The 25,111-nt window shown below is 49.3% G+C and overlaps 1 protein-coding gene across 1 annotated transcript in view; it reads left to right on the plus strand.

Moving 5' to 3' along the window:
* Window positions 1-16,737: 16,737 nt before the first annotated feature.
* The window catches only part of GLTP (glycolipid transfer protein), a gene marked incomplete at both ends in the record, with an annotated part of 28,157 nt that continues 19,783 nt past the window's right edge, over window positions 16,738-25,111 (plus strand). Inside the window, one exon of the mRNA XM_080717940.1 lies at window positions 16,738-16,840. Within this exon, the coding sequence (XP_080574066.1) occupies window positions 16,738-16,840 (103 nt within the window). The remainder of the gene's footprint in view (window positions 16,841-25,111) is intronic.

Genomic DNA, 25,111 nt, shown 5'->3' on the forward strand with positions numbered 1-25,111 from the left:
GCAAACCCGAAGTCCTCCGGGTCCTCTGGGCAAATCATGAGCCTCCGGGCAAAACGGAGCCTCGGGGCTCAACATACTTTCCCCTTGCCCAGGAAGGCCGACAGTGGTGGCTTCCTGCACCCGGAGTCTAAAGCTTACGGTTCTGCTCCCGATCGGCCACCAAACCCGGCTGCTGCCCGGAACGAACTCGCCGCCTCCCGCCCGCCCCGCGCGCACAGCCGGCCGTTTCCTGGCCTGTTTCCCGGGCAACGGCCCTGGCGACGGGTCGCCGCGAAGGCCAAACCACCTCCGGCAGCGCGGAAAAGAAGACGCGGGCTCCTCTGGCGCCCCTGGTGGTGGGAGGGCCAACGGCAAGCCTCGCTAGGGCCCCGGCCAATAGGATGCGGAAAAGGAACTGTCACCGGGAAAAACCAGGGCCGGCATGGCCTGAAGGGTTGGGGGACGCGGAGAGGCGGGAATCAGGGTGATGACGAGAGACAGGCCTGTGTTGGGGACCACGCTTGTAATCCCAGCATTTGAGAGGCTGGGACAGGAGGATAAGGTTCAAGGCCAGCCTCAGCTACTCAGTGAGGCCCACAGCAACTTAGTGAGACCCTGGTTTAAAATGAAGAATAAAAAGCCAGGTGGCGCACGCTTGTAATCCCCGCGCTTGGGAGGCGGAGACAGGAGGATTGAGCATGTTCGAAGCCAGCTGTGCTGGCTTAAGAGACCCTGTTTCCAAATAAAAAGTATAAAATAGGTCTGGGAGTGTAGCCCGGAGGTAGAAGGGTTTCCAGGAACCCCAGTACCACCAAAATAATAATAATAATAATAATAATAATAATAATAATAAGAAGAAGAAGAAGAAGAAGAAGAAGAAGAAGAAAGAATAAAAAAAATAGGGCTGTGGGTGTAGTTCGGAGGTAGAATGCCCCTGGGTTCAATCCCCAGTACCGCAAAATAAATAAATAAATAAATAAATAAATAAATAAATAAATAAAATACATACAAGCTAGATGTGGTGGTGCTCATCCGTAATCCCAGTACTTGGGAGGCTGAGAGGATCGCAGATTCAATGCCAGCCTCAGTGATTTAGCAGTAGCTGAGTGGTAGAGAATAATTTTAACATGATCAAGGCTCTGCGCTCAATCTCTAGCACTAAAAAGAGAAAAATCAGGGTGTGGTGGTGCAGGATTGTAATCCCAGCATTTGGGAGGCCAAGACAGGAGGATCCGGGTTTGCAAACAGCCTCAGCTACTTAGTGAGGCCCTTTGCAACTCAGTGAGACCCTGTTTCAAAAATAAAGAATAAAAAAGCAGGGCTAGGGGTGTAGCTCGGAGGTAGAATGCCCCTGGCTCCCATCCCCAGTATTGAAGAAAAAAAAGTAAAAGAAAAACATTCACTCATTCTTTCATTTTCTCACTTTTATTTCCTTTTCCCCTCATCCCTCTGTTACGGATTGGGAGAATATCGTTTTGGGGAAACTGTCCCCAGGGACCCCTGTTTGGGTCCTGGACACAAATTACCCTCAAACCACAAAAAAACCCAAAAAACAGAAAAAACCCACGGGTTCTTGTCCTGAGCTAAGGATAAGTATACATAGCTCAGACACTTGCTGAAGATTTAAAGAAGTTTATTAAAAAGATAGAAATACAGAAGATAGTTACAGCCCCATGCCAGAATTCACCACCCCAAGATACAGCACGTGGACCTGACTTTTTATACCCATGACCTCCATCTTGTTTACATAATTCTGACATAGTAAATGTCCCTGTAAGGTTCCTCCCCCAGCAAGGTGTGGCAAGGTGTCTCCTTTCAGGAAGGTCGACCCCTCCTACCATCTTAGCTAGCTTATCTAATCATGTAGATCTGTCTTTAGATAGAGAAAGGCCTAGTTCCCCTCTCCTATTGACTTGCTAATTACTTTTAGCTAAGTCCATCTAAGTTTCAGGAGCTGTTTGCTTCCTGACAAAAGCCAAGCCTTTCTCTCTCCAGGTCTGCCATTTTGACACAATTATTTCTAAAATATATCTATTAATAATCAGAGCTTTCTCAAATCTTCCTAACTCATTCCCAATACTGGTACACCTCCATTCCCTCATTTATTTATTTCTTTGTTTTCCTGGAGTCAGTATAATAGTGCCCTCTTTTATTGTTTTGTTTTGGTGTGGTGGTACTAGGGATTGAACACAGAGGCAATCTACCTATGAGCTACATCCCCAGATGTATATATTTTTTAGACAGGGTTTCACAGCTGCGGATGGTGGCCCATGCTTGTAATCTCAGTACTTGAGAGGTTGAGACAGAAAGATCAGGTTCTCAGCCAGCCTCTGTTACTTAGCCTCTCTACAATTTAGTGAGACCCTGTTTCAAAATGAAAAACAAAGCCGGGCGTGGTGGCGCACACTTGTAATCCCTGCGCTTGGGAGGCTGAGACAGGAGGATCGCGCAGGTTCGAAGCCAGCCTCAGCTACTTAGTGAGGGTCTCAGCAACTTAGTAAGATCCTGTTTCAAAATAAAGTATAAAATAGGTCTGGGAGTATAGCCCGGAGGTAGGTAGAAAGGCTCTGGGTGCTGTTAGGGTGAAAATAGAGTTAGGGGGTTTAGGAGAGAGGTAAAAAACACCAACCGGGTTATCAGAACCCGGTTGTTCTATTAGAACCATGTTTTATTAGAACCATGCACCCTCCGGAGAGTCAGCCGGCCGTGGGGGAAGGGACCCACGGGCCACACGTCTGGAGAGTTGCACATAGTTCTGATGAGCCGGCTGAGTCACGTGGGGGATCCGAGGCACCGATGTTTTATAGACATGCCAGTTCTCTCCACATCTGTAGCATCACGATGTTTGGAGTCTCGAAGCACCTGGAGTCTCGCGATATCTCCGCTTCTGGTTTCTGCTTCCTGTTCCGCTGTGAGATCACGTGGAGGAGGGACCCAACTTATCAGGTTCCACCTCCAGTACCACCAAAAAAAAAAAAAAAAAAAGAAAAGAAAAGAAAAACAAAATAAAATAAAATTGGGCTGAGAGATGTAGCTTGGAGGTAGAATGCCCTCAGTTTGATGTTCATACCACAAAAAATAAAGTAAGATAAATGGGATTGTACCAGTATTGGGAATGGCTTAGGCAGACCTGGACAGAGAAAGGCTTGGCTTTGGTCAGGAAACAACAGCTACTGAAACTTAGATGGACTTAGCTAAAAGTAATTAGCAAGTCAATAGGAGAGGAGAAGTAGGCCTTCCACTGTCTAAAGACAGATCTACAGGATTAGATAAGCTAGCTGGGGTGGGAGGAGGGGTTGACCTTCGTGAAAGGAGACACCCTGCCACACCTTGCTGGGGGAGGAACCTTACAGGGTAAGGGGAGGTACCTTACAGGGACGTTTGCTACGTCAGAATTATGTAAACAAGATGGAGGTCATGGGTATAAAAGTCCAGTCCATGTGCTGTATCTTGGGGTGGTGAATTCTGGCATGGGGCTGTAACTATCTTCTGTATTTCTATCTTTTTAATAAACTTCTTTAAATCTTTAGCAAGTGTCTGAGCTACGTATACTTATCCTTAGCTCAGGACAAGAAGCCGAGGTTTTTCTGTTTTTGGGGTTTTGTTGTGGTTTGAGGGAAATTGTGTCCAGGACCCTAACAGGGGTCCCCGGGAACAGTTTCCCCACAACCATATCATCTCACACCAAAATCATATTCTCCCAATCCATAACAGGGATCTAATAGTCTCCCTGAGTTCCTGAGGCTGGCTGCGAACCTGATCCTCCTGTCTCAGCCTCACTGGGATCACAGGTGCACTCCACCACTCCCTCTGTCTGTCCTCACCTGTCAGTCTGTGAAAGGAGAATGGCCTGCGTGCTCCTTTTAGGACTGCCCTGTGAGAGCAAAGGAGCTTTCACTGGAGTGCGCCAGGGGAGTGCCAGGTGCCGTCATACCATACCTCTCTTTAGTTGGCAGGCTTACTCTGGAGATGCTTGTCTACTCGAGGGTCCCCAAAGTTGCCCTGCCCTTAGCCAAGCTCATGGCTGCTCTCTGTGGCATCCCCAATGCACAGGGCAGGGAGCGCCCTACTGTGATGGGCCTAGCAGGAGCTGCACATAGGACAGAGGAGCTTGCTGGGTGTGGTAGGAACCTCAGGGGAGAGCTGACTTCAGGTTCTAATTTTGTGCCTTTTGGGCAAGCCCCCTCTTCTCTCTGGGCTCCAGTTTCTTTTTCAGTGTAGTTGTCTTAAAAAAAAAAAAAAACAGATAAATACTAGGGTCCATGGTGCACACCTGTGATCCCAGATTTGGTCCAGAGGATTGCAGGTGTGAGGATAGCCTCAGCAATTCAGTGGCCTGGCATGGCAGCAAATGCTTGTACTCCCAGTACTGGGGAGGCTGAGACTGCAGGATGCAGATTCAAAGCCAGCCTCGGTCCCCACAACTCCTTTACTGGGTTGTATCGCAGAGTCTCAGACCCTGGGAGTCAATTGAGGTGTTGTTGAGTACGCAGATGGAGCTGTAGTGGACTCGGTGAATTTGCTGCTGCTGCCGCCGGTGGCAATATGGCGCCGCTGCCACGCCCTCGGCCGTGAGGCTGGTGTATTTCTTTTCTGTTTTTGAGCTCCGCTTTGAGTCCCTGCAGGGTGTGCTGAGCCCAGCCTCTGGGAGCTTTAGATGCTCCCTGCGCCGAGAAATCTGCCGAATTCCTTCTGGCTGATCTGCAGCGGCTCACCTTGGCTCGCTGTCCACCGCTCCTCTCTGGAGCCTGGTGGGCTGTTGAGTGCGTTGGTCTGGTGCCGTCTGGTGAGCTCACTGCTGCCGCCGGCAGTATGGCGCTGCTGCCGCGTCCTCGGGCGTGAGGCCGGCGTATCTCCTCTCTGGTTCTGAGCTCTGTTATGAGTTCCCCTCCTCTCTGGAGCCTGGTGCTGCAAGGGAAAATGGCGTCCACCGCTTCGCGCCGCGGCTCCGGCTGCAGCACTGAGGTCTGGTTTCTTTCTGGTGTCTCGTTTTTCCAGCCCTCTTTTTCTCTGTCTCTTGTAATTACATTTTTTGTTTCTCTGCTGATGGTGTTTTCTGGCTATGAAAAGTGCTGATTTTGTGGTAATAAAGATTGGTTGTTAGCGGGGCTCGTAAGCCCCGCTTTTCTCCATCGCCATCTTCCCGGAAGTCCTCAGATCCTGTGCCTTCTTGACGTCATGCGAGTCGCTCCCCATAAAGGTGGTTAATTATGATAAACCTAAGGAAATCACCCAAAGTCCAGATGAAAACCCAGCCATTTTTCTAAATCGGCTTCAGGAGGCTTTCACCCTCTATACACGCTTAGATCCATCTGAGGTGAGATCTGTGATGTTGACAACCCATTTTATTGGGCAATCAGCCCCTGACATTCAGAAGATTTTTAAAAAGGCTGAGGACAGCCCTCAGAGCCCTATTTGAGGTCTAGTGAACATAGCATTAAAAGTCTTTAATTCCTGAGAGGAACAGGCTGAAATGGAGCATACAGTCCGACTCCACCAAAAGCCAGATTTGCAAGCCCCCGCCTTGGTAGCAGCCCTGTGGCTGATGGTGGAGGCTCAGCCCTCTGAACAATGAGTGCTACCTAGGGGTGGAGGACAGCAGCAACAACTACCTCCAGGAGCCTGCTTCAAGTGCAGCAAGGAAGGATACTGGGCTAAGCACTGCCCTCAGCCATGCCCACCAGCCAGACTATGCCGGGCGTGAAGCCAAGAGGACCACTGGAACAGTGATTGTCCTTGGAAAAGCGGTGATCCCAGGGGCCTCAACACAGGGGGACCAACCTTCCAGACCAGTCCCCACCACTGGCCCTACTTGACCTGGCCAAAGACGGATGGCTCCTGGATTCATCAAGTCCAATTGCCCTTGCCCAGCCTAGGGTAACTCTCAAGGTAGCAGGTAAGTCAATCTTCTTTTTGGTTGCCTACTCAGCCCATCCATCCTTTTTGGGTCCCAGTTTTCCTTCTCCAATCTTGGTACAGGGATTTGATGGTAAACTGTCCTGCCCACACACTACGCATCCCCTTTTTGCTATTCCTGATTATCTCTTCCTGCCCTACCCCCCATTTAGGTAGAGACTTTTTAACCAAACTTGGAGTATCCTGCACAGAGGATGGATGGCCTGCGATACAGGACAAAATAGCCCTGCCCAAGGCTCAGGCTGAGGCAGTCATTAACCTGATACATAATTCACTACACGTTGGGCCTACAGCACTTAAACATTCCCTAAACCCCTTGTTTTATTCTCCCCTCCTGAAACAGCTGATTAGTAAAGTCAGTGTCTCCTGTTCTACTTGCACTGCCATTTCTCCCTAAGAGGCCTACATTCCTCTTTTCCTAACCACCCAATGAGAGGACATTTTCCAGGATAGGCAAGTTGATTTCACCCATATGCCCGCTCAGAAGAAACTGAAATATCTTCTTACCATGGTCGACACCCTAACAGCTTGGGTAGAGGCTCTTCCCTTAAAGGACGAGATAGCCAGCATGGCGGCCAATGCTTTATGCTCAGACATCATCCCTCGGTTTGGACTCCCCAATTCCTTATCTTCTGATAATGGACCAGCTTTTATTTCTAAGGTTACTCACCAAGTGGCACAGGCCCTTGGCATTTCCTGGAAGCTCCACATCCCATATCGACCGCAATCATCAGGAAAGGCACATCCTTCAGGAACACACTGACCAATACCTTCCCCTCTTGGGACCTGTTATCATGATTTGCCTTTCTTTTTAATAGCCTCTTGTCTGCTAAAGTTCATTCAAACGTGCATTACTGAGCTGTCCAGGGTAACCTTCAATCAACTCTTGCTGGCTGCCATACTCCCACCTGCCCACTTCTGAATGACCCGACCTCTCCTGGCCAAGGGACCCCTATAACAATGTCCCCTCTGACAGCAGGAAGTAGTATTGACTTGGTCATCAACAAATATCACCAAAAGCCTGGGATGATAGGTCAGGTTCCTTCCCCCTCCATCCCTTCCCTCTCCCATCACAAGTTTCTGCAGCAGGGACAGGAGGTGGAACCCCAGAAGCTAGAAACAAAGATGTCGCGAAACTACAGGTGTCGTGGGGCAGACTACAGATGTCATGAGATAACCGGCATTCCCACGCCACTAGCTCCCACCCCCAAGACCCCAGCTACGTAAATACCCTCACTTCCTCTCTGAGGCGTGACTCTGCTGACCAATCATCGGCCACTTCTCCCATGGTTGGCAGACCTCACCCAAAGGTACCAATTAATTAAAGAGGCCTGGTCTAATACAAAAAACTTGACTGGTTTTTGCCTCTTCTGTGACCCCCGACTCAATTTTAATGTTACAGCAAGCATTAGGGTGGTTGTTTTCTGCATTAATGGGGAAAGGAGTCCATGATACAAGTTTCATAATCCATCTTCCACAACTGACAGAAGACTAAATGGGAAATGTGATGACTGCCTTATGGAAAGCCATCATGAGCTGCATGAGCAATGCTCCATCTCACCAACATTTGTAATGTGAGGTGATATACCTTCTTTTGAGCACAGTAGAATGGGTGGCCTCTTTTCATGAGCTTCTGAATTCATCATGTTGCAAAAGATCTAAAGAGGCTGGCCAAGAACCTGGATCCTTCTGTCTCCCAAGTACTGAGATTACTACTGTGGGCCACCAGGCCTCAGCTACTACTTAGTGAGGCCCTTTGCAACTCAGTGAGACCTTGTTTCAAAATTAAAGAATAAAAATAGGACTAGAGCTGGGCGTGGTGGCGCATGCTTGTAATCCCTGCACTTGGGAGGCTGAGACAGGAAGATCTCACAGGTTCGAAGCCACCCTCAGCTACTTAGTGAGGCTCTCAGCAACTTAGTGAGACCCTATTTCCAAATAAAATATAAAATAGGTCTGGGAGTATAGCCCAGAGGTAGAAAACCCTTGGGTTCCACCCCCACTACCACCAAAAAATAAAAATAAAAAAATAAAAAAAGAATAGGGCTGGAGGTGTAACTCAGAGGTAGAATGCCCCTGGATTCCATCCCCAGTATCTTAAAAAAAAACCAAAAAACCCAGCTGGAACATGGCTGTGGGCAGGCGTCAGGCCCCAGGCCCCAAAACACCTACCCACGGGACTGTCATGGGTCAACACAATATCTTCTGTGGGTTCTTGGCTTCTGTGGCAAAAAGGATTTCAACGTGTGCCAGTCAGAGATAAAGGCAGAGGCTTTACTTTAACTAAAGTAAACCTACATGTTAAGGAGTAACGGCCATCTCCAGAGCATGAGAACGGTGCAGGGAGAGGGGGCAAGAGCTAAAAAGCTGCCCCTGGGTTCCATCCTCCCCGGTACCAAGACAACAAACCAAAACCAAACAAAAACAAAAACAAGGTAGTAATTCTTTCTCTTCCCTACTAGTACTATTTATTTTTGTTTTTATATATTGTTTTGTATGTGTTGGGGGGGGTACTGGGGATTGAACCCAGGACATTCTACCTCTGAGCTACATTCCAGCCCTTCTTGTGGTTCTGAGGATTGAACCCAGGGGCATTCTACCTCTGAGTTACACCCCAGCCCTATTTTATTCTTTATTTTGAAACAGGCTCTCACTAAGTTGCCGAAAACCTCCCTAAGTAGCTGAGGCTGCTTTGAACCTGCAATCCTCCTGTCTCAGCCTCCCAAGTACTGGGATTATAAGCATGCACCACCATGCCTGTCTCCCAATCCTTTTTAATTTTATTTTGTTCTTGAAACAGGGTCTTTCTAGGTTGCTAAGGGTCTCAGTTGCTGAGTCTGGCCACAAACCTGCAATCCTCCTTTCTTAGCTTCCCAAGAACTGAGATTAGGCGTGTGCCACCATGCCTGCCTTAGTTTGTGCTATTTAAGTGACCAAAATACTATTTTCAACCAGTCATCCCCCCAAAAAAATGTTCAAATATTTGGCTGCAGCGTGCCTCACTGTTTCCCAGGATGGCAGCAGGCCGGCCTGCTGGCTGGTGTCGCCTTGGCGTTAATTAGGGCGAGGCGGCAGACGGGCTGCGGAACAGCCAGGAGGGTTGGCTGCGGCTCCTCACACCCAGGGGAGTTGGCTCAACAAAACCCATTTGGCGCGTTTAGTGCTGCCGAAGGCCTGGCAGTGGAGCAGGGCTTTTCGCTGGAGTCAATGGCCCCTTAGTTGCGGGTCCCAGGTAGAAATAACTCAAGGAATCGATTCCTAACAACGGTGCCATTCATCCAGAGCTGCTGGCTGCACCGTGCCAATTGCCAGACTTACATTAACCCCTGAAACCTCAGAGTCCCAAGGCCATTGTGACTGTCTTCATTTTCCAGGCAAGACCACTGAGGTTCAGAGAAGGGCTGGTTGATCCTCCCCGTGGGAGCTCTGCTATCACCATATTTGGAAAAGAGGCCTCGGCGGAGGTGATGGAGTCCAGGATGTTGAGATGGGAGACAATCCCGGGCTACCTGAGTGGGCACTAAGTGCCCCCCACCACCACAGTTTGGACCTGGAATGTCCCCTAAAGGCGCACATGTTAAAGACTTGGTTTCCAGCCTGTGGCGCTACTGGGAATTGGTGAAACCTCTCAGAAGGGGAGTGGTGGGGAGTCTTTGATCACGGGCAGGGGACACAGCGGTTAAGGGGACTGTGGGACTCGACCTTCTCATTTCCACTTACTGGCCATGAGGTGAGCAGTTTTTCCACCAGGCACCTCACCACAAAGTCCCATGGGCCCACAACACGGGACCAGCCATGATGACCAGGACGCTCCAAAACTGTAAGCCCATTAAACCTTCTCTTTTTTTTGTTTTTTGTTTTGTTTTTGCGTGTGTGTGTGTGTGTGTGTGTGTGTGTGTGTGTGCGTGCGCGCGCGTGTGTGTGTGTGTGTGTGTGTGTGTGTGTATGTTTCACTGGTGATGGAACCCAGGGACATTCTACCTCTCTGCTATACGCTAACCGTATTTTTTATTTTATTTTGAAACAGGTCTTACTATGTTGTTGAAGGCTACACTAAATTACTGAGGCTGGCTTCAAAACTGTGATCCTCCTGTCTCAGTCTCCCAAGTACTCGGATTATAAGAGCATGCCACCAAGCCAGGCGTGGTGGCACATGCTTGTAATCATTTGGGAGGCTGAGACAGGAGGATCGTGGTTTATGGACAGCCTCAGCTACTTAGTGAGGCCCTTTACAACTCAGTGAGACCCTGTTTCAAAATAAAGAATAAAAAATAGGACTGTGGTGTAACGCAAAAAAAAAAAAAAAAAAAAAAAGGACGCCACCACACACCCAGCTCCCTAGCCCTCTTTTAAATTATTTATTTATTTACTTATTTATTGAGGTACTGGGGATGGAACCCAAGGGAATTCTATCTCCGAGCTATAGCCCCAGCTCTATTTTTTTTTTATTCTTTATTTTGAAACACGTTGTCACTAAGTTGCAGAAGGCCTCACTAAATAGTTGAGGCTGTCCACTAACTGTGATTCTCCTGTCTCAGCCTCCCAGATGCCGGGATTACAAGGTGCGCCACCACGCCCAGCTTTAAATTTTGAGACAGGGCTTCACTACATTGCCCTGGCTGGCCTGGAACTTGCGATTCTCCTGCCTGAATCCTGAGTAGCTGGGATTACAGGCGTGAACCACCTCATCTGGCTTACCTTTTTCTCTTTATAATTAATTATCTCAAGTATTTGTTGTAGTGGCAGGTGACAAACACATCATCACATGCGCCCTTATAAGAGCAGAGAGGGAAACTTCATGCACTCACAGGAAGAAGACCACGTGAAGATGGAGACGGACATGGAGTGATACAGCCACAAGCCAGGGACACCCAGAACCACCGGAAGCTGGAGAGGCAGGGGGCAGGGCCTCCTCCAGACTCTTCTGCGATAGTGTGGTACAGCACACTTTGATTTTGCCTTGATTTTGTGAAACTGATTTTGGACTTCTGACCTCCAGATTGGTGAGATAGTAGATTTCAGTTATTTGAAATCCTCAATGTGGTGGTCACATGTTACAGCAGCCATAGGAACATACCAGAGGTGGCCTGCCCAAGGTCCTACAGCTAGAGAGCAGGCATATTGGGACTCACCCTTCCTTCCTTCCTTCCTTCCTTCCTTCCTTCCTTCCTTCCTCCCTCCCTCCCTCCCTCTCTCTTTCTTTCCTTTTCTTGTTTTTTTTTTTTTGTGAAACTGGGAAATAAGCCTAGAGGCATTCTACCTCTGATATATACCCCTAGCCCTATTTTATGTTATGTTATTTATTTATTTTAGGGTGTGGGGATGGAACCCAGGGGCATTTGACCTCCGAGCTACACCCCCTGCCCTATTTTTTATTCTTTATTTTGAAACAAGGACTCACTAAGTTGCAGAGGGCCTCACTAAGTAGCTGAGGCTATCCGTGAACCATGATCCTCCTTTCTCAGCCTCCCCAGTGCTGGAATTATAGGCGTGCACCACCATGCCCAGCTATTTATCTGTTTATTTTGGTACTGGGGATTGAACCCAGGGGTATTATACCTTCAAGCTACATCCCCAGTTCTATCTTGGTTTTTTTTTTTTTAATTTTGAAACAGGGTCTCACTAAGTTGCTGAGGACCTCCCCAAGCTGCTAACACTAATCTTAAACCTGTGATACTTCCTTCTCAGCCTCCCAAGTACTAGGATTAAGTACCACCACACCCAGCTAGTGTTGGCCCCTAAACATAATAACTGTTTAATAAAAGTAGGCTGCACATGAAACTGCTCGGTCTCCAGAATGAAATGTCAAAAACACAGTGAACTAGGCTGGCTCCATCCATCCCAACAGGTGCTGCTGGGAAAGACCGGACTCGATGATTCAGTTTGGAAAGATGCTATAAACGCTGGGTGAGGCTGGCTCAGGAAAATGACACAACTTTGCAGGGTGAACACCTCACATCACTGAGTCAGTTCCAACGCCTGGAATTAACTTCACAGTCCAGCTCGTCCTGCCAATCAACTTGAGAGGGGAGTGTGTGGTTAATGGAGAAGAATCAAAGCCCAATCACCCCAAAAGACAAGGGGGCTCCTCTGTGCCTGGTAGTGTCTCCCCCACAACGTTTAGTTCATTCATTAAGTCCTCTGTCTTCTTTGATTCAGAATCAACATTCAACAAATACCTGTTGCATGTGTGAATATCTGTCTTGCTATAGTAAGCTGGAGGTGGGAACTGGTGGCCTGTAGCTAAGCCAGCTCACTGAAGGCTTATGTGGCTCTTCCTCGCTTCCTTGGCCCTTTTCTGGCCTTCCCCTCCTCTCCCCTTTTGTGATACCAGGGATCGAACCCAGAGGCATTCTACTGCCGAGCTACACCCTCAGCCCCCCCCTTTTTTTTGGCAGTACTGAGGATGTAACCCAGGAGGCGCCTCCTTCAAACCACACACACCCCCAGCCCTATTTTTTAGTCTTTTTATTTTCGAAACAGGGTCTCATTGAATTGCAAAGGCTAAGTAGCTGAGTCTGTCTGAGAACTGTCATCCTCCAGCCTCAGTCTCCCAAATGCTGGGATTACAAGCATGCGCCACTGTGCCTGGCTTTTCTATTTTTTTAATCTTTATTTTGAAACAAGATCTTTCTAGGTTGGCGAGAGTCTCACTACTTGCTGAGGCTGTCCTCGAACTTGCAATTCTCCTGACTCAGCCTCCTAAGTACTAGGATTACAGGTTTGCGCTACCATATTTGCCCCTCCCCCCTTTGGTGTGATACTGGGAATTGAACCTAGGGGTATTATGCCTCTGAATTACACCCCAGCCCCATTTTCTTATTATTATTTTGAAATAAGGTCTAAGTTGCTGAGGGCTAACTGCCTTGCTAAATTGCCAGGGCTTTCCACAAACCTGCGATCCTCTGTCTCATCCTCAAGTACTGGGATTACAGGCATGGGCCACCATGCCCGGCTCCCTTTATTCTTAAATGGTTCAATCCAGAAGCCAGGATGTGGATCCTTCAAGGCAAACCTCAGCAATGAGGAGGTTGAGGATACAGTTGAGGGTACATTCTGGTCTGAAGAGGGGTGTGGGAGACCAAATGGGAGAATGCTGGTATCTCCATGGGCTGGGGGTGGTCCAGTGCGGTGGCCTAGAACCCAGGTGAGTGGTAGGGTGTCCTCAGGGAAGAGCAGCCTGGCACGGGGTGTGCGAGCCGTTGGGAGTGTGGCGGCAGCAACAACAGGAAATTGTTACGTCACGGTTGGTCCAGTAACTGCACAGAGGAAAGCAGGCTTCTAACCGGCAGAGAAAGCCGTCCGCTACCTTGGGGAAGGAGAAAACCAGTGCTACCCCTGTGGGGTTATATTGGAATTGTATCTGCCTAGATTGAAAATCTTGTGGTTTTGAAAATCTTGTGGTTTTCAATCTGGGCAGAAACAAATAAATAGAGATATAAGTGTGAGTGTGTGTGTGTGTGTGTGTGTGTGTGTGTAAAATTCTGCCCACTGAGAACATCCAGAGCAATGACATCCCAGTAACAATAAGTACATTTTTTTTTTTTTTTTGCAGTACTGGGGATTGATCCCAGGGACACTCTACCTTCCGAGCTCTAGCACCCCTCCCAACCCTATTTATTCTTTTTTTTTTTTTTTTTTTTGGTGGTACTGGGGTTCCTGGAAGCCCTTCTACATCTGGGCTACACTCCCAGACCTATTTTATATTTTTATTTGGAAACAGGGTCTCTTAAGCCAGCGCGGCTGGCTTCGAACCTGCGCGATCCTCCTGTCTCCGCCTCCCGAGCGCGGGGATTACAAGCGTGCGCCACCACGCCCGGTGCTATTTTTTATTTTAAAACAAGTTACAGAGAGCCTCACTAAGTAGCTGAGGCTGGCCACAAACCTGTGATCTTCCTGTCTTAGCCTCCCAAGTACTGGGATTACAAGTGTGGGCCACCACGCCCAGCTTAGGTCTTGGTTTCTAAACGCCATATGCCACTGAAAAGAGCCAGGTCTCTGGAGAAATGGCTAATTTCGAGGGTGTTTTTTTTGTACTAGGGTTGAACTTAGAGAAATTTTACCTTTACATTAAATCCCTACCCCTTTTCAGTGTGTGTGTGTGTGTGTGTGTGTGTGTGTGTGTTACTGGGGATCGAACCCAGGGACATTCTAACTCTGAGCTTCACCCCCAGTCCTATTTTATTTTACTTATTTGTTTTAAGTACTGAGAATTGAACGCAGAGGCATTCTATCTCCAAGTTACCAATTTCATTTCTTATTTGGAGACAGGGACTCGCTAGGTTGATGAGAGTCTCAGTATTTGCTGAGGCTGTCCTCGAACCTGCGATCCTTCAATCTCACCCTCCCGAGTACTAGGATTCCAAGTCTGTGCTGCCACGCCCAGCTCTTTATTTTTATTTTGAAGCAGGGTCTCACTAGGTTGATGAGCATCTCACTATTTGCTAAGGCTGTCCTCAACCTGCAATCCTCCTATCTCAGTCTCCCTAGTACTGGAATTAAAGTATTGTGCCACCACACCCAGGTAGCCCTTTTTATTTTGAAACCGAGTCTCATTAAATTGCTGAGGTTGGCCTCGAACCTGTGATCCTCTTGTCTCAGCACCACCACACCTGGCTGAAAATCAAGTGATTCTAACCTACAAACCTAAGCTTCCGACTTCTCTTGAGGACTCTGAAAAGCTAACAACTCAGGCAAATGCAATGGCTGGTGCAGTGAATAGCCTAATAGTGCCATTTGGATGGATGTGTGAGCCTCACTGTCCAAAGTCCTCCCAATCCTTAGCAAGGCTGAACTTTCAAGATACCCCACTAACCCAGAGCAAGTATCTGTCTCAGCACACCAGGTCCATGTTCTATGTCAAGATGTTTCTTGTATCAGCCATGGTTTCTCAATGGCTTGGATGGATGGAGCAAGTTGAGAAATCAGGATGTCATCTTATGGCAGACGCCCTCACGTGGGCCTATGGAATTGGTGGAGGCGTCTGAAAGATGGGTGGGGTTCTGGCACTGAGCTGGGGTGCTGGGCAGGCTGACAAGGCTTTGTGGAGATGGTATCATAGGGTGCTCAGGTACTGAGGTTGGGTGGAGTGGGAATAAGCCAAGGTTTGTGGCTTGGGCTCCTATCAACAGGAGATCTGACTTGACAGGGCATGTTATGGTCCAGGTGATGTGCAAGAGATGATGATGGCTTTGTCTCCCCAGCTCCAGCCCCTGTCACTTCCTGATTCTACCTAGGTTGTGCCCTTGGTTTACAATAATCTCTTTTCTCATCGGTCCCCCAAAATATAAAATTAAAATACTTAATAAATGTTGACAGATATTTTCTGGCACCAATTATTTCTCATTACTCTTATCATAAAATGCAAACTCCTTACCTCTCCCAAGTCTTTTCAGCTCCCTTATCCCTCGCCTACTCCCCTGCCCTTCTCTCCTCCCCTGCTCTGCTCACTGTGCATCCGTGCACACGCCAAGATCTTTGCCACCTTAAAGTGTGTGTGTGTGTGTGTGTGTGTGTGTGTGTGTGTGTGTGTGTGTTACTGGAGATGGAACCCAGGGGCATTCTACCTCTGAACTACACTCCCAGCCCTATTTTTTATTCTTTATTTTGAAACAGGGTCTCACTACGTTGCAGAGAGCCTCTCTAAGTAGCTGCTGGCCGTGAACCGCGATCCTCCCGTCTCCGCCTCCCAAGAACTGGGATTCCAAGTGTGCGCCACCACCCCAGGCTGCCACCTTAAAGTTACCTTGTTACCCTACTCGGATTTTTCCTCTCTTATACTCGTCGGTGTGTGAAATTGTCTTACCTATTTACATATTGTATTGTAGCATGTCCTTAACTAGAATGTTCACCAGGGATTTTGCCATATCGTTCATCACTTTATCCTGGGAGAAACACAATGAATATTTATTCTGGGATGAATGAGACTGCCAGCCACCACAGTCTCCTGGATAAACTAAGCATCTGGTTCTAGGATATGAGCATCCAGAGTAAGACGATGGGGGTTCCGGTCGTGAGAAGCATAGACCCTGGGCTGTTGGGGTGATGTCAGGTTCAGTAAAGAAGCGCCCAGCCAGGTGGTGGTTGAATTGCGTTACAAACGGGTCTGAGTACGCGGGTAACATCAGGCTGTTGAGCTCATACTGCACTCCAGCTGTTGGGGATGGGGGCCCAGCTGGTCCGTGGCTGACGTGGCTTCTGACTTGAGCAGGACACAACAGGCGTAAGGCCGCTGATCGAGGGTGGGCGTCCGCCGGCTGAAGCTAAAGAGAACCCTAGCCCCTGCGCGTCCTACCGGACACCAGGGGCAGGTGGAGGACAGGTCCCTGCTCTGGGAGAAGCAGGAGGCCCTGAGGATCGCGGACCGGGATGGGCCGTAACCTGGTAGGCGCGAGAGACTCGGTCCGAGCCGGCCTGCCCGGGTGGGGGGCCGGGCCGGGGGCGGCGGGAGGCACACCCGGGAGAGTCTCACCTGGGAGCGGCTCGCCCCGGCGGACCGCGACCCGCGAGCCGCGCGCTGCCTCTCCGCCCCGCCCCCTGGCCAATGGCGGCGCAAAGCCTCGGGCGGCGGGCGCGGATTGGACGGGCCGGCGCGGCGGCGGGCGCGGATTGGGCGCGCGCGGGAGGGCGGGGCGGCGCGCGCGGCCGCTTAGGCGCTCGGCCGGCGGGCGGCGCTGAGCGCTCGGGGACGAGGGCGCGGAGCGGGCGGAAGTGGCGACGCTGGCGTCCCGGGAGCCTGCGGCGGGCGGCGGCGACGGTCCGGGCGCTGACGGCGGCGGCCCGGGGAGCGGCGTGGACGCCCGCGGCGCCGGCTGGGGCATCACCGCAGGTCTCGACCCCGAAATGGCGCTGTTAGCCGAGCACCTGCTGAAGCCACTGCCGGCGGACAAGCAGATCGAGACCGGGCCCTTCCTGGAGGCGGTGTCCCACCTACCGCCCTTTTTCGGTGAGCCGGGGTGATGGTGGGGGCTGGCCCGCAGCCCCGTCCCAGAGCGCCTCCAGGCGTACCCGAGCGCTTCCCCCGAACGCCCCCAAGTCATCCTCGTCTCCACACCCGACTCCAGTTCCCTGCTTCCTAGACCCCCTTTCCTTCCAAGCACTTCAAATTCTTCCTGCCCCAGGTCACGCCCGCAGCGTCTCTCTCCTTAACCTGTCACATCGTCCCCATCTCTTTTCATGCATTCTCAAGCCCGTCATCTCTTCCAGACGCCCCTCCATTCCTCAGGTGCACCCCACCTCTTCACTCCCTCCTGCTCTCCAATCGTCTATTTCCCCCAAATGCCTCTAACTTTTGCATTTTCCCAGTCAGGCTCCCATCTTCCACTCACCCCTCCCCAAACATCTATCCTCTCTTCCCCCAAACCCTTCATTTCTCGCCCCAGTTTTCTTCCCTTTCAGAAAGACTCTCAACTCTTCCTTCCCTTTACAATGAATAAACTCTGCTCCCCCAACCTCTCCTTTATGGGACCTGTGAACCTTTCCCCCCAAGAATTCTCCTACTCCAGACCAAAGACTATACAACCACCTGGAAAGGTAGGGCCGGAGGGACTTGAAGATGGAGTTGCAGAACTCTAGGTCCCTTTTTTAGGAGAAGCCACTCAAAGTTTTCCTTTCACTCAGGATTGGAGTCAGGGCAGGGGAGAGCTGCTTTATGGGATGATGTCAGATGCCGGGTGCTTGGCACAAATCTTTCCTTCATTTTAGGCTCCAAAAGAGTTGTAAAAGGCCTCAGTCTGGGGGTATCATTCAGAGGTAGAATGCCCCTGGGTTCCATCCCTAGTATAGTACTGCAAAAAAAAAAAAAAAAAAAAAGGAGGAAGACCCTTCTCTTCTCCCATGTGTCATGTCGAAGGAGGTCATGGGAACACTGGGAAGGTAGTCGGTCCCTGAGCCAGTTTCAGACCCTCTTTCCTCTCTCCCCTCCCCCAGCCCAGGCCCTAGGTGGAAACTGGGAAACAGAAGCCAGTACCATCTGCCTCTGCCCTTTGCCTTTCGGGTCCACATAAAGTGCCCGCAACCTGAGCTTCTGCTTTCCTTTCTTGCACGGGAACTCTCCCAGTGCTCCACCCTGCTAATTTACTCGGTGGCCTTACAGGAAGACACCAGCCCCCAGAGCAGAGTCCAGCAGAAACCCATAAACAGGCAAAACCTCAAGACTGACTTGGACAGAAGAGACTGGCACCCAGGGCAGCCCCTTGCTTTGCTCTGATGGGTTACCGGGGCTTGTGGACAGTAGTTCCATCAGGCATGATTGTGGTAGTATGGAGTCGTATCCCGGTTTTCCTCCTCCACTTCTGTAGCCTCAGTGTCCCCATGTATGCAGTGAGGATGTAGATGTCCTAGATGAGCCATGTGCAGTACATTTGAGGCTCAGAGGCCATAGCTGCTAAATCAGTGTTCACTGTGGGGAGTGGTTTTATATCTCTAAGTTCCTGGAGCCAGTTTTGGTTTCTCCCAGCATAGGTAATTAGTCAGTGCTGGAGTGTGTGCAGCTCAGAGCTGGGTAAGCAGTTTGAGAGTGTGCTCTCAGTCTTTCCCACCCACTGCTGTGCCCCAGTACCCAGAAAAGTGCCAGGCACACAGTAGGGGCTCAGTCAACAGTGTTGAAAGCACAAAACAGTGTGTGTGTGTGTGTGTGTGTGTGTGTGTGTGTGTGTGTTACTAGGGATTTAATCCGGGAGCATTCTACCTCCAAGATACACCTCAGGCCATTTTATTTTTTGTTTCTGACCTAGTGTTTTGCTGGGTTGCTGAGAGTCTCGTTAATTTGCTGAGGCTGGCCTCGAACCTGTGATCCTCCTGTTTCATCCTCCTAAGTACTGGGATTACAGGTGTGCACCACTGCAACCAGCATACAAAAATTTTTTATTTTCAGTATCTGTTGAGGGTTATAGTGCATCTCCAGGTAAGGGATTGGCTTTAGTATTGAGGAGTTGTTTAATTTTGTGACAGAGTTGTGTTTTATTTGTTTGTTTCCTCTTTGGTTCTATGACTATTTGTTGCTGTCCTGGAGATTGAACCCAGAGGCATTCTACCTTTGAGCTACACCTCCAGCATTGTTTTATTTTTTTCATTTGAAACAGAGTCTCACTAAGTTGTAGAGGGCCCCATTAAGTAGCGGAGGCTGGCCTTGAACCTGCGATCCTCCTGTTTCAGGGGGATCATGAGTATTGCGATTATAGGTGTGTTTCACTGTGCCTGGCATCTCTGAATATTTTCAGTCAGAGCTAACTTGCCCTTGACAGGGATTTAGAATCTGCTTAAGCCAGTCATTCTCAGCTGAGACCAATTTTACTCCCGGCGGTTATCTGGCAATGTTTGAGACACTTTTACTTGTCATAACTCAAGGGGCACCTCTGGTTATTGCAGTAAAAACCTTGCAATGCACAGGACAGTCCCCACCACAAGGAAAGATCCAGCCTCACATGTCAGCAATGCCACGGTGGAGAAACCCAGGTTAAGCTCCATGGCCTTGTCTCTCCTCATCTTCAGCAAGGTTGCCTCTAAGGTCTGCACTTTGGGACACCTTTGTTGGATGCAATTGTCTGGCCAGTTTGGAAGGAAAGGCAGGGATCACAGCTGGAGCCGGGACCAAAGAACATCTTCACCTCCCTCTCTCTGGTCTCAAAGGACCCTTGTCTTTACTGCGATTCTGTGCTGTGGGGTGTCACAGCTGTGGACAGAAGCACCATTGAGAAGCCTTAGTGGGGGTGGCCCACAATGGGTTAACTGCTACAGGGCGCTGGGCCCACCAGAGCTGTTAACTCTTCACCCAAGAGGATAATTCTTAGCACTTTTAAAAAAGAAATAGTAGCCGGGCATGGTGGCACATGCTTGTAATCCCTGCGCTTGGGAGGCTGAGACAGGAGGATCGCACAGGTTCTATCCAGCCTCAACTACTTAGTGAGGCTCTCAGCAACTTAGTGAGACCCTGTTTCCAAATAAAATATAAAATAGGTCTGGGAGTGTAGCCTGGCGGTAGGAAGCCTCTGGGTTCCATCCCCAGTACCAAAAAAAGAAAAAAAAGAAAAAAGAAAAAAGAAATAGTGGCAGCTCATCTTGAACCATTATCCTCCTCCAGGGGAGCCGTCCTCGTGCAGGGGGAAGACTCAGGCCTCAGGGCTCTTCCCCCAGTGCTCCTTGTGTCGCTGCGCTTTGCAGTCTGCGTGCATGCGGGGGCTGTGTCTGGCTCCTCGGAGTGTCTGGTCACCTGAGTAATCACAGCGATGTGTCTCTCTTGAATGGAGCGAGCTGGTTGGAGCGGTAGATTCGAGGAATCAGAAAGACATCATGGTGAGAGTTTCCTACAAATCAGAAGGTGCCACTATGACAGGCCAGCGTTTGGGGCCAGCTCATTCTTTGTGGTAGTGAGGGACGTCCTGTGTATTCTGGATGTTGAGCAGCAGCCCAGGCCTCTGCCTACTAGATGCCAGTAGCACCCCTCTCCTGAGGTGTGACAGCCCACAACACCTGCAAGGAGGCCCTCCACCCTGTTAGAAGATGACTGCTCTAGAAACAGGTATGGCAAAGGGCCGGAGGCTTGATTTTTTAAAAGTATCTACTTCTGCAAAGAATGTCTATTAATTGAAGGGAAATTGAGCAAAAACAGATGATACTTGGCATTTATTGAACACCTACTATGTGCTAAAAATCCCATGTAGATTAGTTCACAATCCTTTCACAACCTTTTTTTTTTTTTTTTTTTTGCGGGTTTGGGGATGGAACCCAGAGGCATTTGACCTCCGCACTACACCCCCTGCCCAATTTTTTATTCTTTATTTTGAAACAGAGTCTCACTGAGTTGCAGAGGGCCTCACCAAGTAGCTGAGGCTGTCCATGAACCGCGATCCTCCTGTCTCAGCCTCCCAAGCGTGGGGATTACAAGAGTGTGCCACCACGCCTGGCTCGAAATAGGTTTTTAAAAGAGAAACTCTCTGCTGGCATTTCAGAGTGTGTCTGTGTGTCTGTGTATATATGTGTAACATGCTTTTTCATCCAACAATATAACATAACTATTTATTTATTTATTTATTTATGGTGGTACTGGGGGTGGAACCCAGGGGCTTTCTACCTCCGGGCTATACTTCCAGACCTTTTTAATATTTTATTTGGAAACAGGGTCTCACTAAGTTGCTGAGAGCCTCACTAAGTAGCTGCGGCTGGCTTTGAACCCGCGCGATCCTCCTGTCTCAGCTTCCCAAGCGCGGGGATTACAAGCGTGCGCCACCATGCCCGGCTTATAACTATCTTTTCATGTCAGTCATCATCTTTCATAGCTGCTTAGGATTTATTTATTTTTTTTTATTTTTATTTATTTATTTTTTGGTGGTACTGGGGTTCCTGGAAGCCCTTCTACCTCCGGGCTACACTCCCAGACCTATTTTTACATTTTTATATTTGGAAACAGGGTCTCCTAAGCCAACGCGCGCGGCTGGCTTCGAACCTGCGCGATCCTCCTGTCTCTGCCTCCCAAGCGCGGGGATTACAAGCGTGCGCCACCACGCCCGGCGCTGCTTAGGATTTAAATGTGGCCATGATTTATTTAGCAGTTCCTATTGTGTTGTTGGATATTCACAATGCTTTATGTTTTTCACTCTGGTAAGCAATGCTGCAGTGAACATCTTTGTATTTCTTTTTATAGTTCTATGGGTAGCTCCCATTTTCAGAAGTGAAAATGCTGGGTCAAAGGATGTGAAGCCTTCTTTTCGCCTGTTGGAGCAGTCACATCTCTTATTAAATCTTTGCGGGTGTGGCTTGTGGCTTCATTGGTTGTGGAAATGCATGCGGATTCTTTTCTCTTATGTGGGTGTGGACTGCAGATCAGCCTCTTGCTAGTCCGGTTTAGAGCATCCTCATATTGGGCTTGCCCGTCCTCTCTATCTCTAGCCTGAATCTCTCCAATTGTACAGGTTTTACTACATTCACCAAGAGGCGAGCCAAGGTCCATTCTCTACCTTGACCCAGTAATCGGATCTTACCTAACTTATCAGTTTGCAAGACTGACTCCATGAGGCTTGCTTTCTAATTTTTTAGGTCAATTATGCAGCTGTTCTAGAGCATCAACAATTGGAAGGCAGAGGCAGGGAGACTTTGGTATCCCTGGGTCTTGTCACTCTCTGCCTAGAAGCCTCAGTGGCTCCCTGTTAACCGTCTTGAAATCTGTGCTGGCATCCTTTGATGGCTTGCAGCCCCACAGTGGCGCCATTGCCTCCAGAGCTGTCTGCCTGGTGCATGGCTTCACTCTCCAGCCTATCTCCTGCTTTTGCCTGGCTGGTTCCATGCCTTTAAGGAATTAGCTTAGCAGTTGCCTCACCCAGAAAGTCTTTCTTGACTCACTTAGACTCACAGGATGGGAGGTAACGACTTTCACCTCCTGACATCCAAATTCTAGGGGTGACTTTTCTTCATTCATTCCGTCTAGCATAATTAAATGGATGTCCATAGAGGTTAGCCTTCCAGGTATCTGGCACTCATTAAATAGTCCTAGTGTGAGTTTTCCATCATTTTTAGTTTAGTGCTCACCCCATCTTGGGGGTGGGGTGGCAGCATGTTTGGCCACTGAGTTTCCTCCTGTGGTTGTGCTGGCACCAAAGTGACTTTGCCACGAGACAAGTAGCCCCAGACCAGATGTGTGTTTCCTCTGAGGTGTGCACTTCTCCTCACCTCCAGGCTGGGCCAGTAACTCCTGTTTATTTGAATGCAAAGTAGAATGACAAGGTTTGGAGTCGCCTAGTGGAGGAAGCCCCAAACCAGCCCCAAGCCCCTTTCCTTTCATTGGAACATGGGCTGGCTACGAGGGGAGCAGTCCTGGCTCCCTTGACCTATAAGAAGCTCTCCCTACTACAGCCGGCGTGGTGGCACACGCCTGTAATCCCAACACTTGGGAGGCTGAGACAGGAGGATTGCCGTAAGAGGACAGCCTCAGTTACTTAGTGAGGCCCTCTGCAACTTAGTGAAACCCTGTTTCAAAATAAAGAATAAGAGCCAGGCGTAGTGGTGCACACTTGTAATCCTAGTACTTGGGAGGCTGAGACAGGAGGATCATACAGGTTCAAAGGCAGCCTCAGCTACTGAGTGAGGCTCTCAGCAACTTAGTGAGACTCTGTTTCCAAATAAATTATAAAATAGGTCTGGGAGTATAGCCTGGAGGTAGAAAAGCCCCTCGGTCCCACCCCCAGTACCACAAAAAAAAAAAAAAAAGAATAGAAAGTAGGGCGGGAGGTGTGGCTCAGAGGTCGATTCCCCTTGCTTCCATCCCAAAACCTGAAAAAAAAAAAAAAAATAGGGCTGGAGGTGGGGTTTAGCTTGGAGGTAGAGTGCCCCTGGATTATAGTACCACAAAAAAGAAGAAGGAGAAGGAGAAAGAGAAAGAGAAGAAAAGAAGGAGAAGGTGAAGAGGAAAGAGGAGAAGAAGGAGAGGAAGAGGAAGAAGGAGGAGGAGGAGGAGGAGGAGGAGGAGAAGAAGGAGGAGGAGAAAGAGAAGGAGAAGAAGAAAGAGGAGGAGGAGGAAGGAGGAGGAGGGAGGAGGAGGAGGAGGAGGAAGAAGAAGAAGAAGAAGAAGAGGAAGAAGAAGTAGAGGAGGAGGAGGAGGAGGAGGAAGAGGAAGAAGAAGAGGAGGAAGCTCTTTACTAAAACAAATGTTTTCTGGGATTGGGGACCACCCACAACATCTCAGCTATGTTATGTTTTTAAGTTAATACAACTACATGTTGAATTTGTCTTCATATAAGTTATCCCAAGAAAGAAAAAAGAGAAACTGTATTCACCTCCCCAGCATGGCAGGTTAGTTATCATTTTGGTTGTGTTTGTGGAGAGTTGGGTTCTAGAGGTACGGGTGTAGGCTGTGCACCTGGGAGGGGGACTTGAGAGAAGAGCCAGGTCGGCGTTTTCTGCAGTGTTGGTACAGTTTGAAAACTGCCTGCAGCCCTGACATCAGTTAGCAGTGCATTTGCAAGGGCATGGTAAGAGAGGGTTCTTCATGCCAGGTATGATGGTGCCCACCTGTATTCTTAGTACTTGGGAAGTTGAGATAGGAGGATTGCAGGTCTGAGGCCACCCTCAGCAACTTAGTGATGCCCCTCAGCAACTTACCAAGACCCTGTTTCAAAATAAAAATAGGCCTGGCTATTCTGCCTCAGAAGTATGAGGTCGAATGCCTCTGGGTGAACCTCCAGAACCACCCTACCCCCAACACACACAAGAGAGGCTTCTCTGAGCCTTCAGCCTGCTGGGTGTTGGTGTGCATGCTCAGAACTCCCCATCCAATCTACTCAGAGGAGCCCAGGGGAGGGCTACTCCCACTCCCCTTGCATTTTCTTATCAATCTACCTAACATCCCAGTTGGCTGTTTTTTTAATTTTAGTTTTAGTTTTTTTGCGGTGCTGGAGATGGAACCTAGGGACAGTCTACCTCCAAGCTCCACCCGCAGCCCTATTTTTTATTCTTTATTTTGAAACAGGGTCTCACTAAGTTGCAGAGGGCCTCACTAAGTGGTTGAGGCTGGCTGCGAACCTGCATCCTCCTGTCTCAGCCTCCCAAATACTGGGATTACAAGCGTGTGCCACCATGCCGGCTCACTTGGGTTTTTTTTTTTTTTTTAATGCAGTGCTGGAGATGGAACCCAGGGGCATTTTACCTCCAAGCTACACCCCAGCCCTCTTTTTATTCTTTATTTTGAAACAGTCTCACTAAGTTGCAGAAGGCCTCACTAAGTAGCTGAGGCTGGCTGTGAACTGCAATCCTCCTGTCTCAGACTCCCAAGTACTTGGATTACAAGTGTGGGCCACATATCTGGCTCAGTGGGCTGTTTTTGAGGCTCTGTGAATTTATTTTCCTCTGACATCCATGCCCCAAGCACCTTGGAGAGGTTAATGGAAAGAAACACAGCCGGGCGTGGTGGCGCACACTTGTAATCCCAGCATTCGGGAGGCTGAGACCGGAGATCGCGGTTTGGGGACAGACTCAGCTACTCAGTGAGGCCCTCCACAACTTAGTGAGACCCTGTTTCAAAAATAAAGAATAAGCTGGACGTGGTGGCGCACGCTTGTAATCCCCGCCCTTGGGAGGCTGAGACAGGAGGATCGCACAGGTTCGAAGCCAGCCTCAGCTACTTAGTGAGACCCTGTTTCCAAATAAAATATAAAATAGGGCTGGGAGTGTAGCCTGGAGGTAGAAAGCCTCTGGGTTCCACCCCCAGTACCACAAAATAAATAAATAA

Source organism: Muscardinus avellanarius (genome assembly GCF_963383645.1).
Source record: "Muscardinus avellanarius genome assembly, chromosome: 21".
Lineage (NCBI taxonomy): Eukaryota > Metazoa > Chordata > Mammalia > Rodentia > Gliridae > Muscardinus > Muscardinus avellanarius.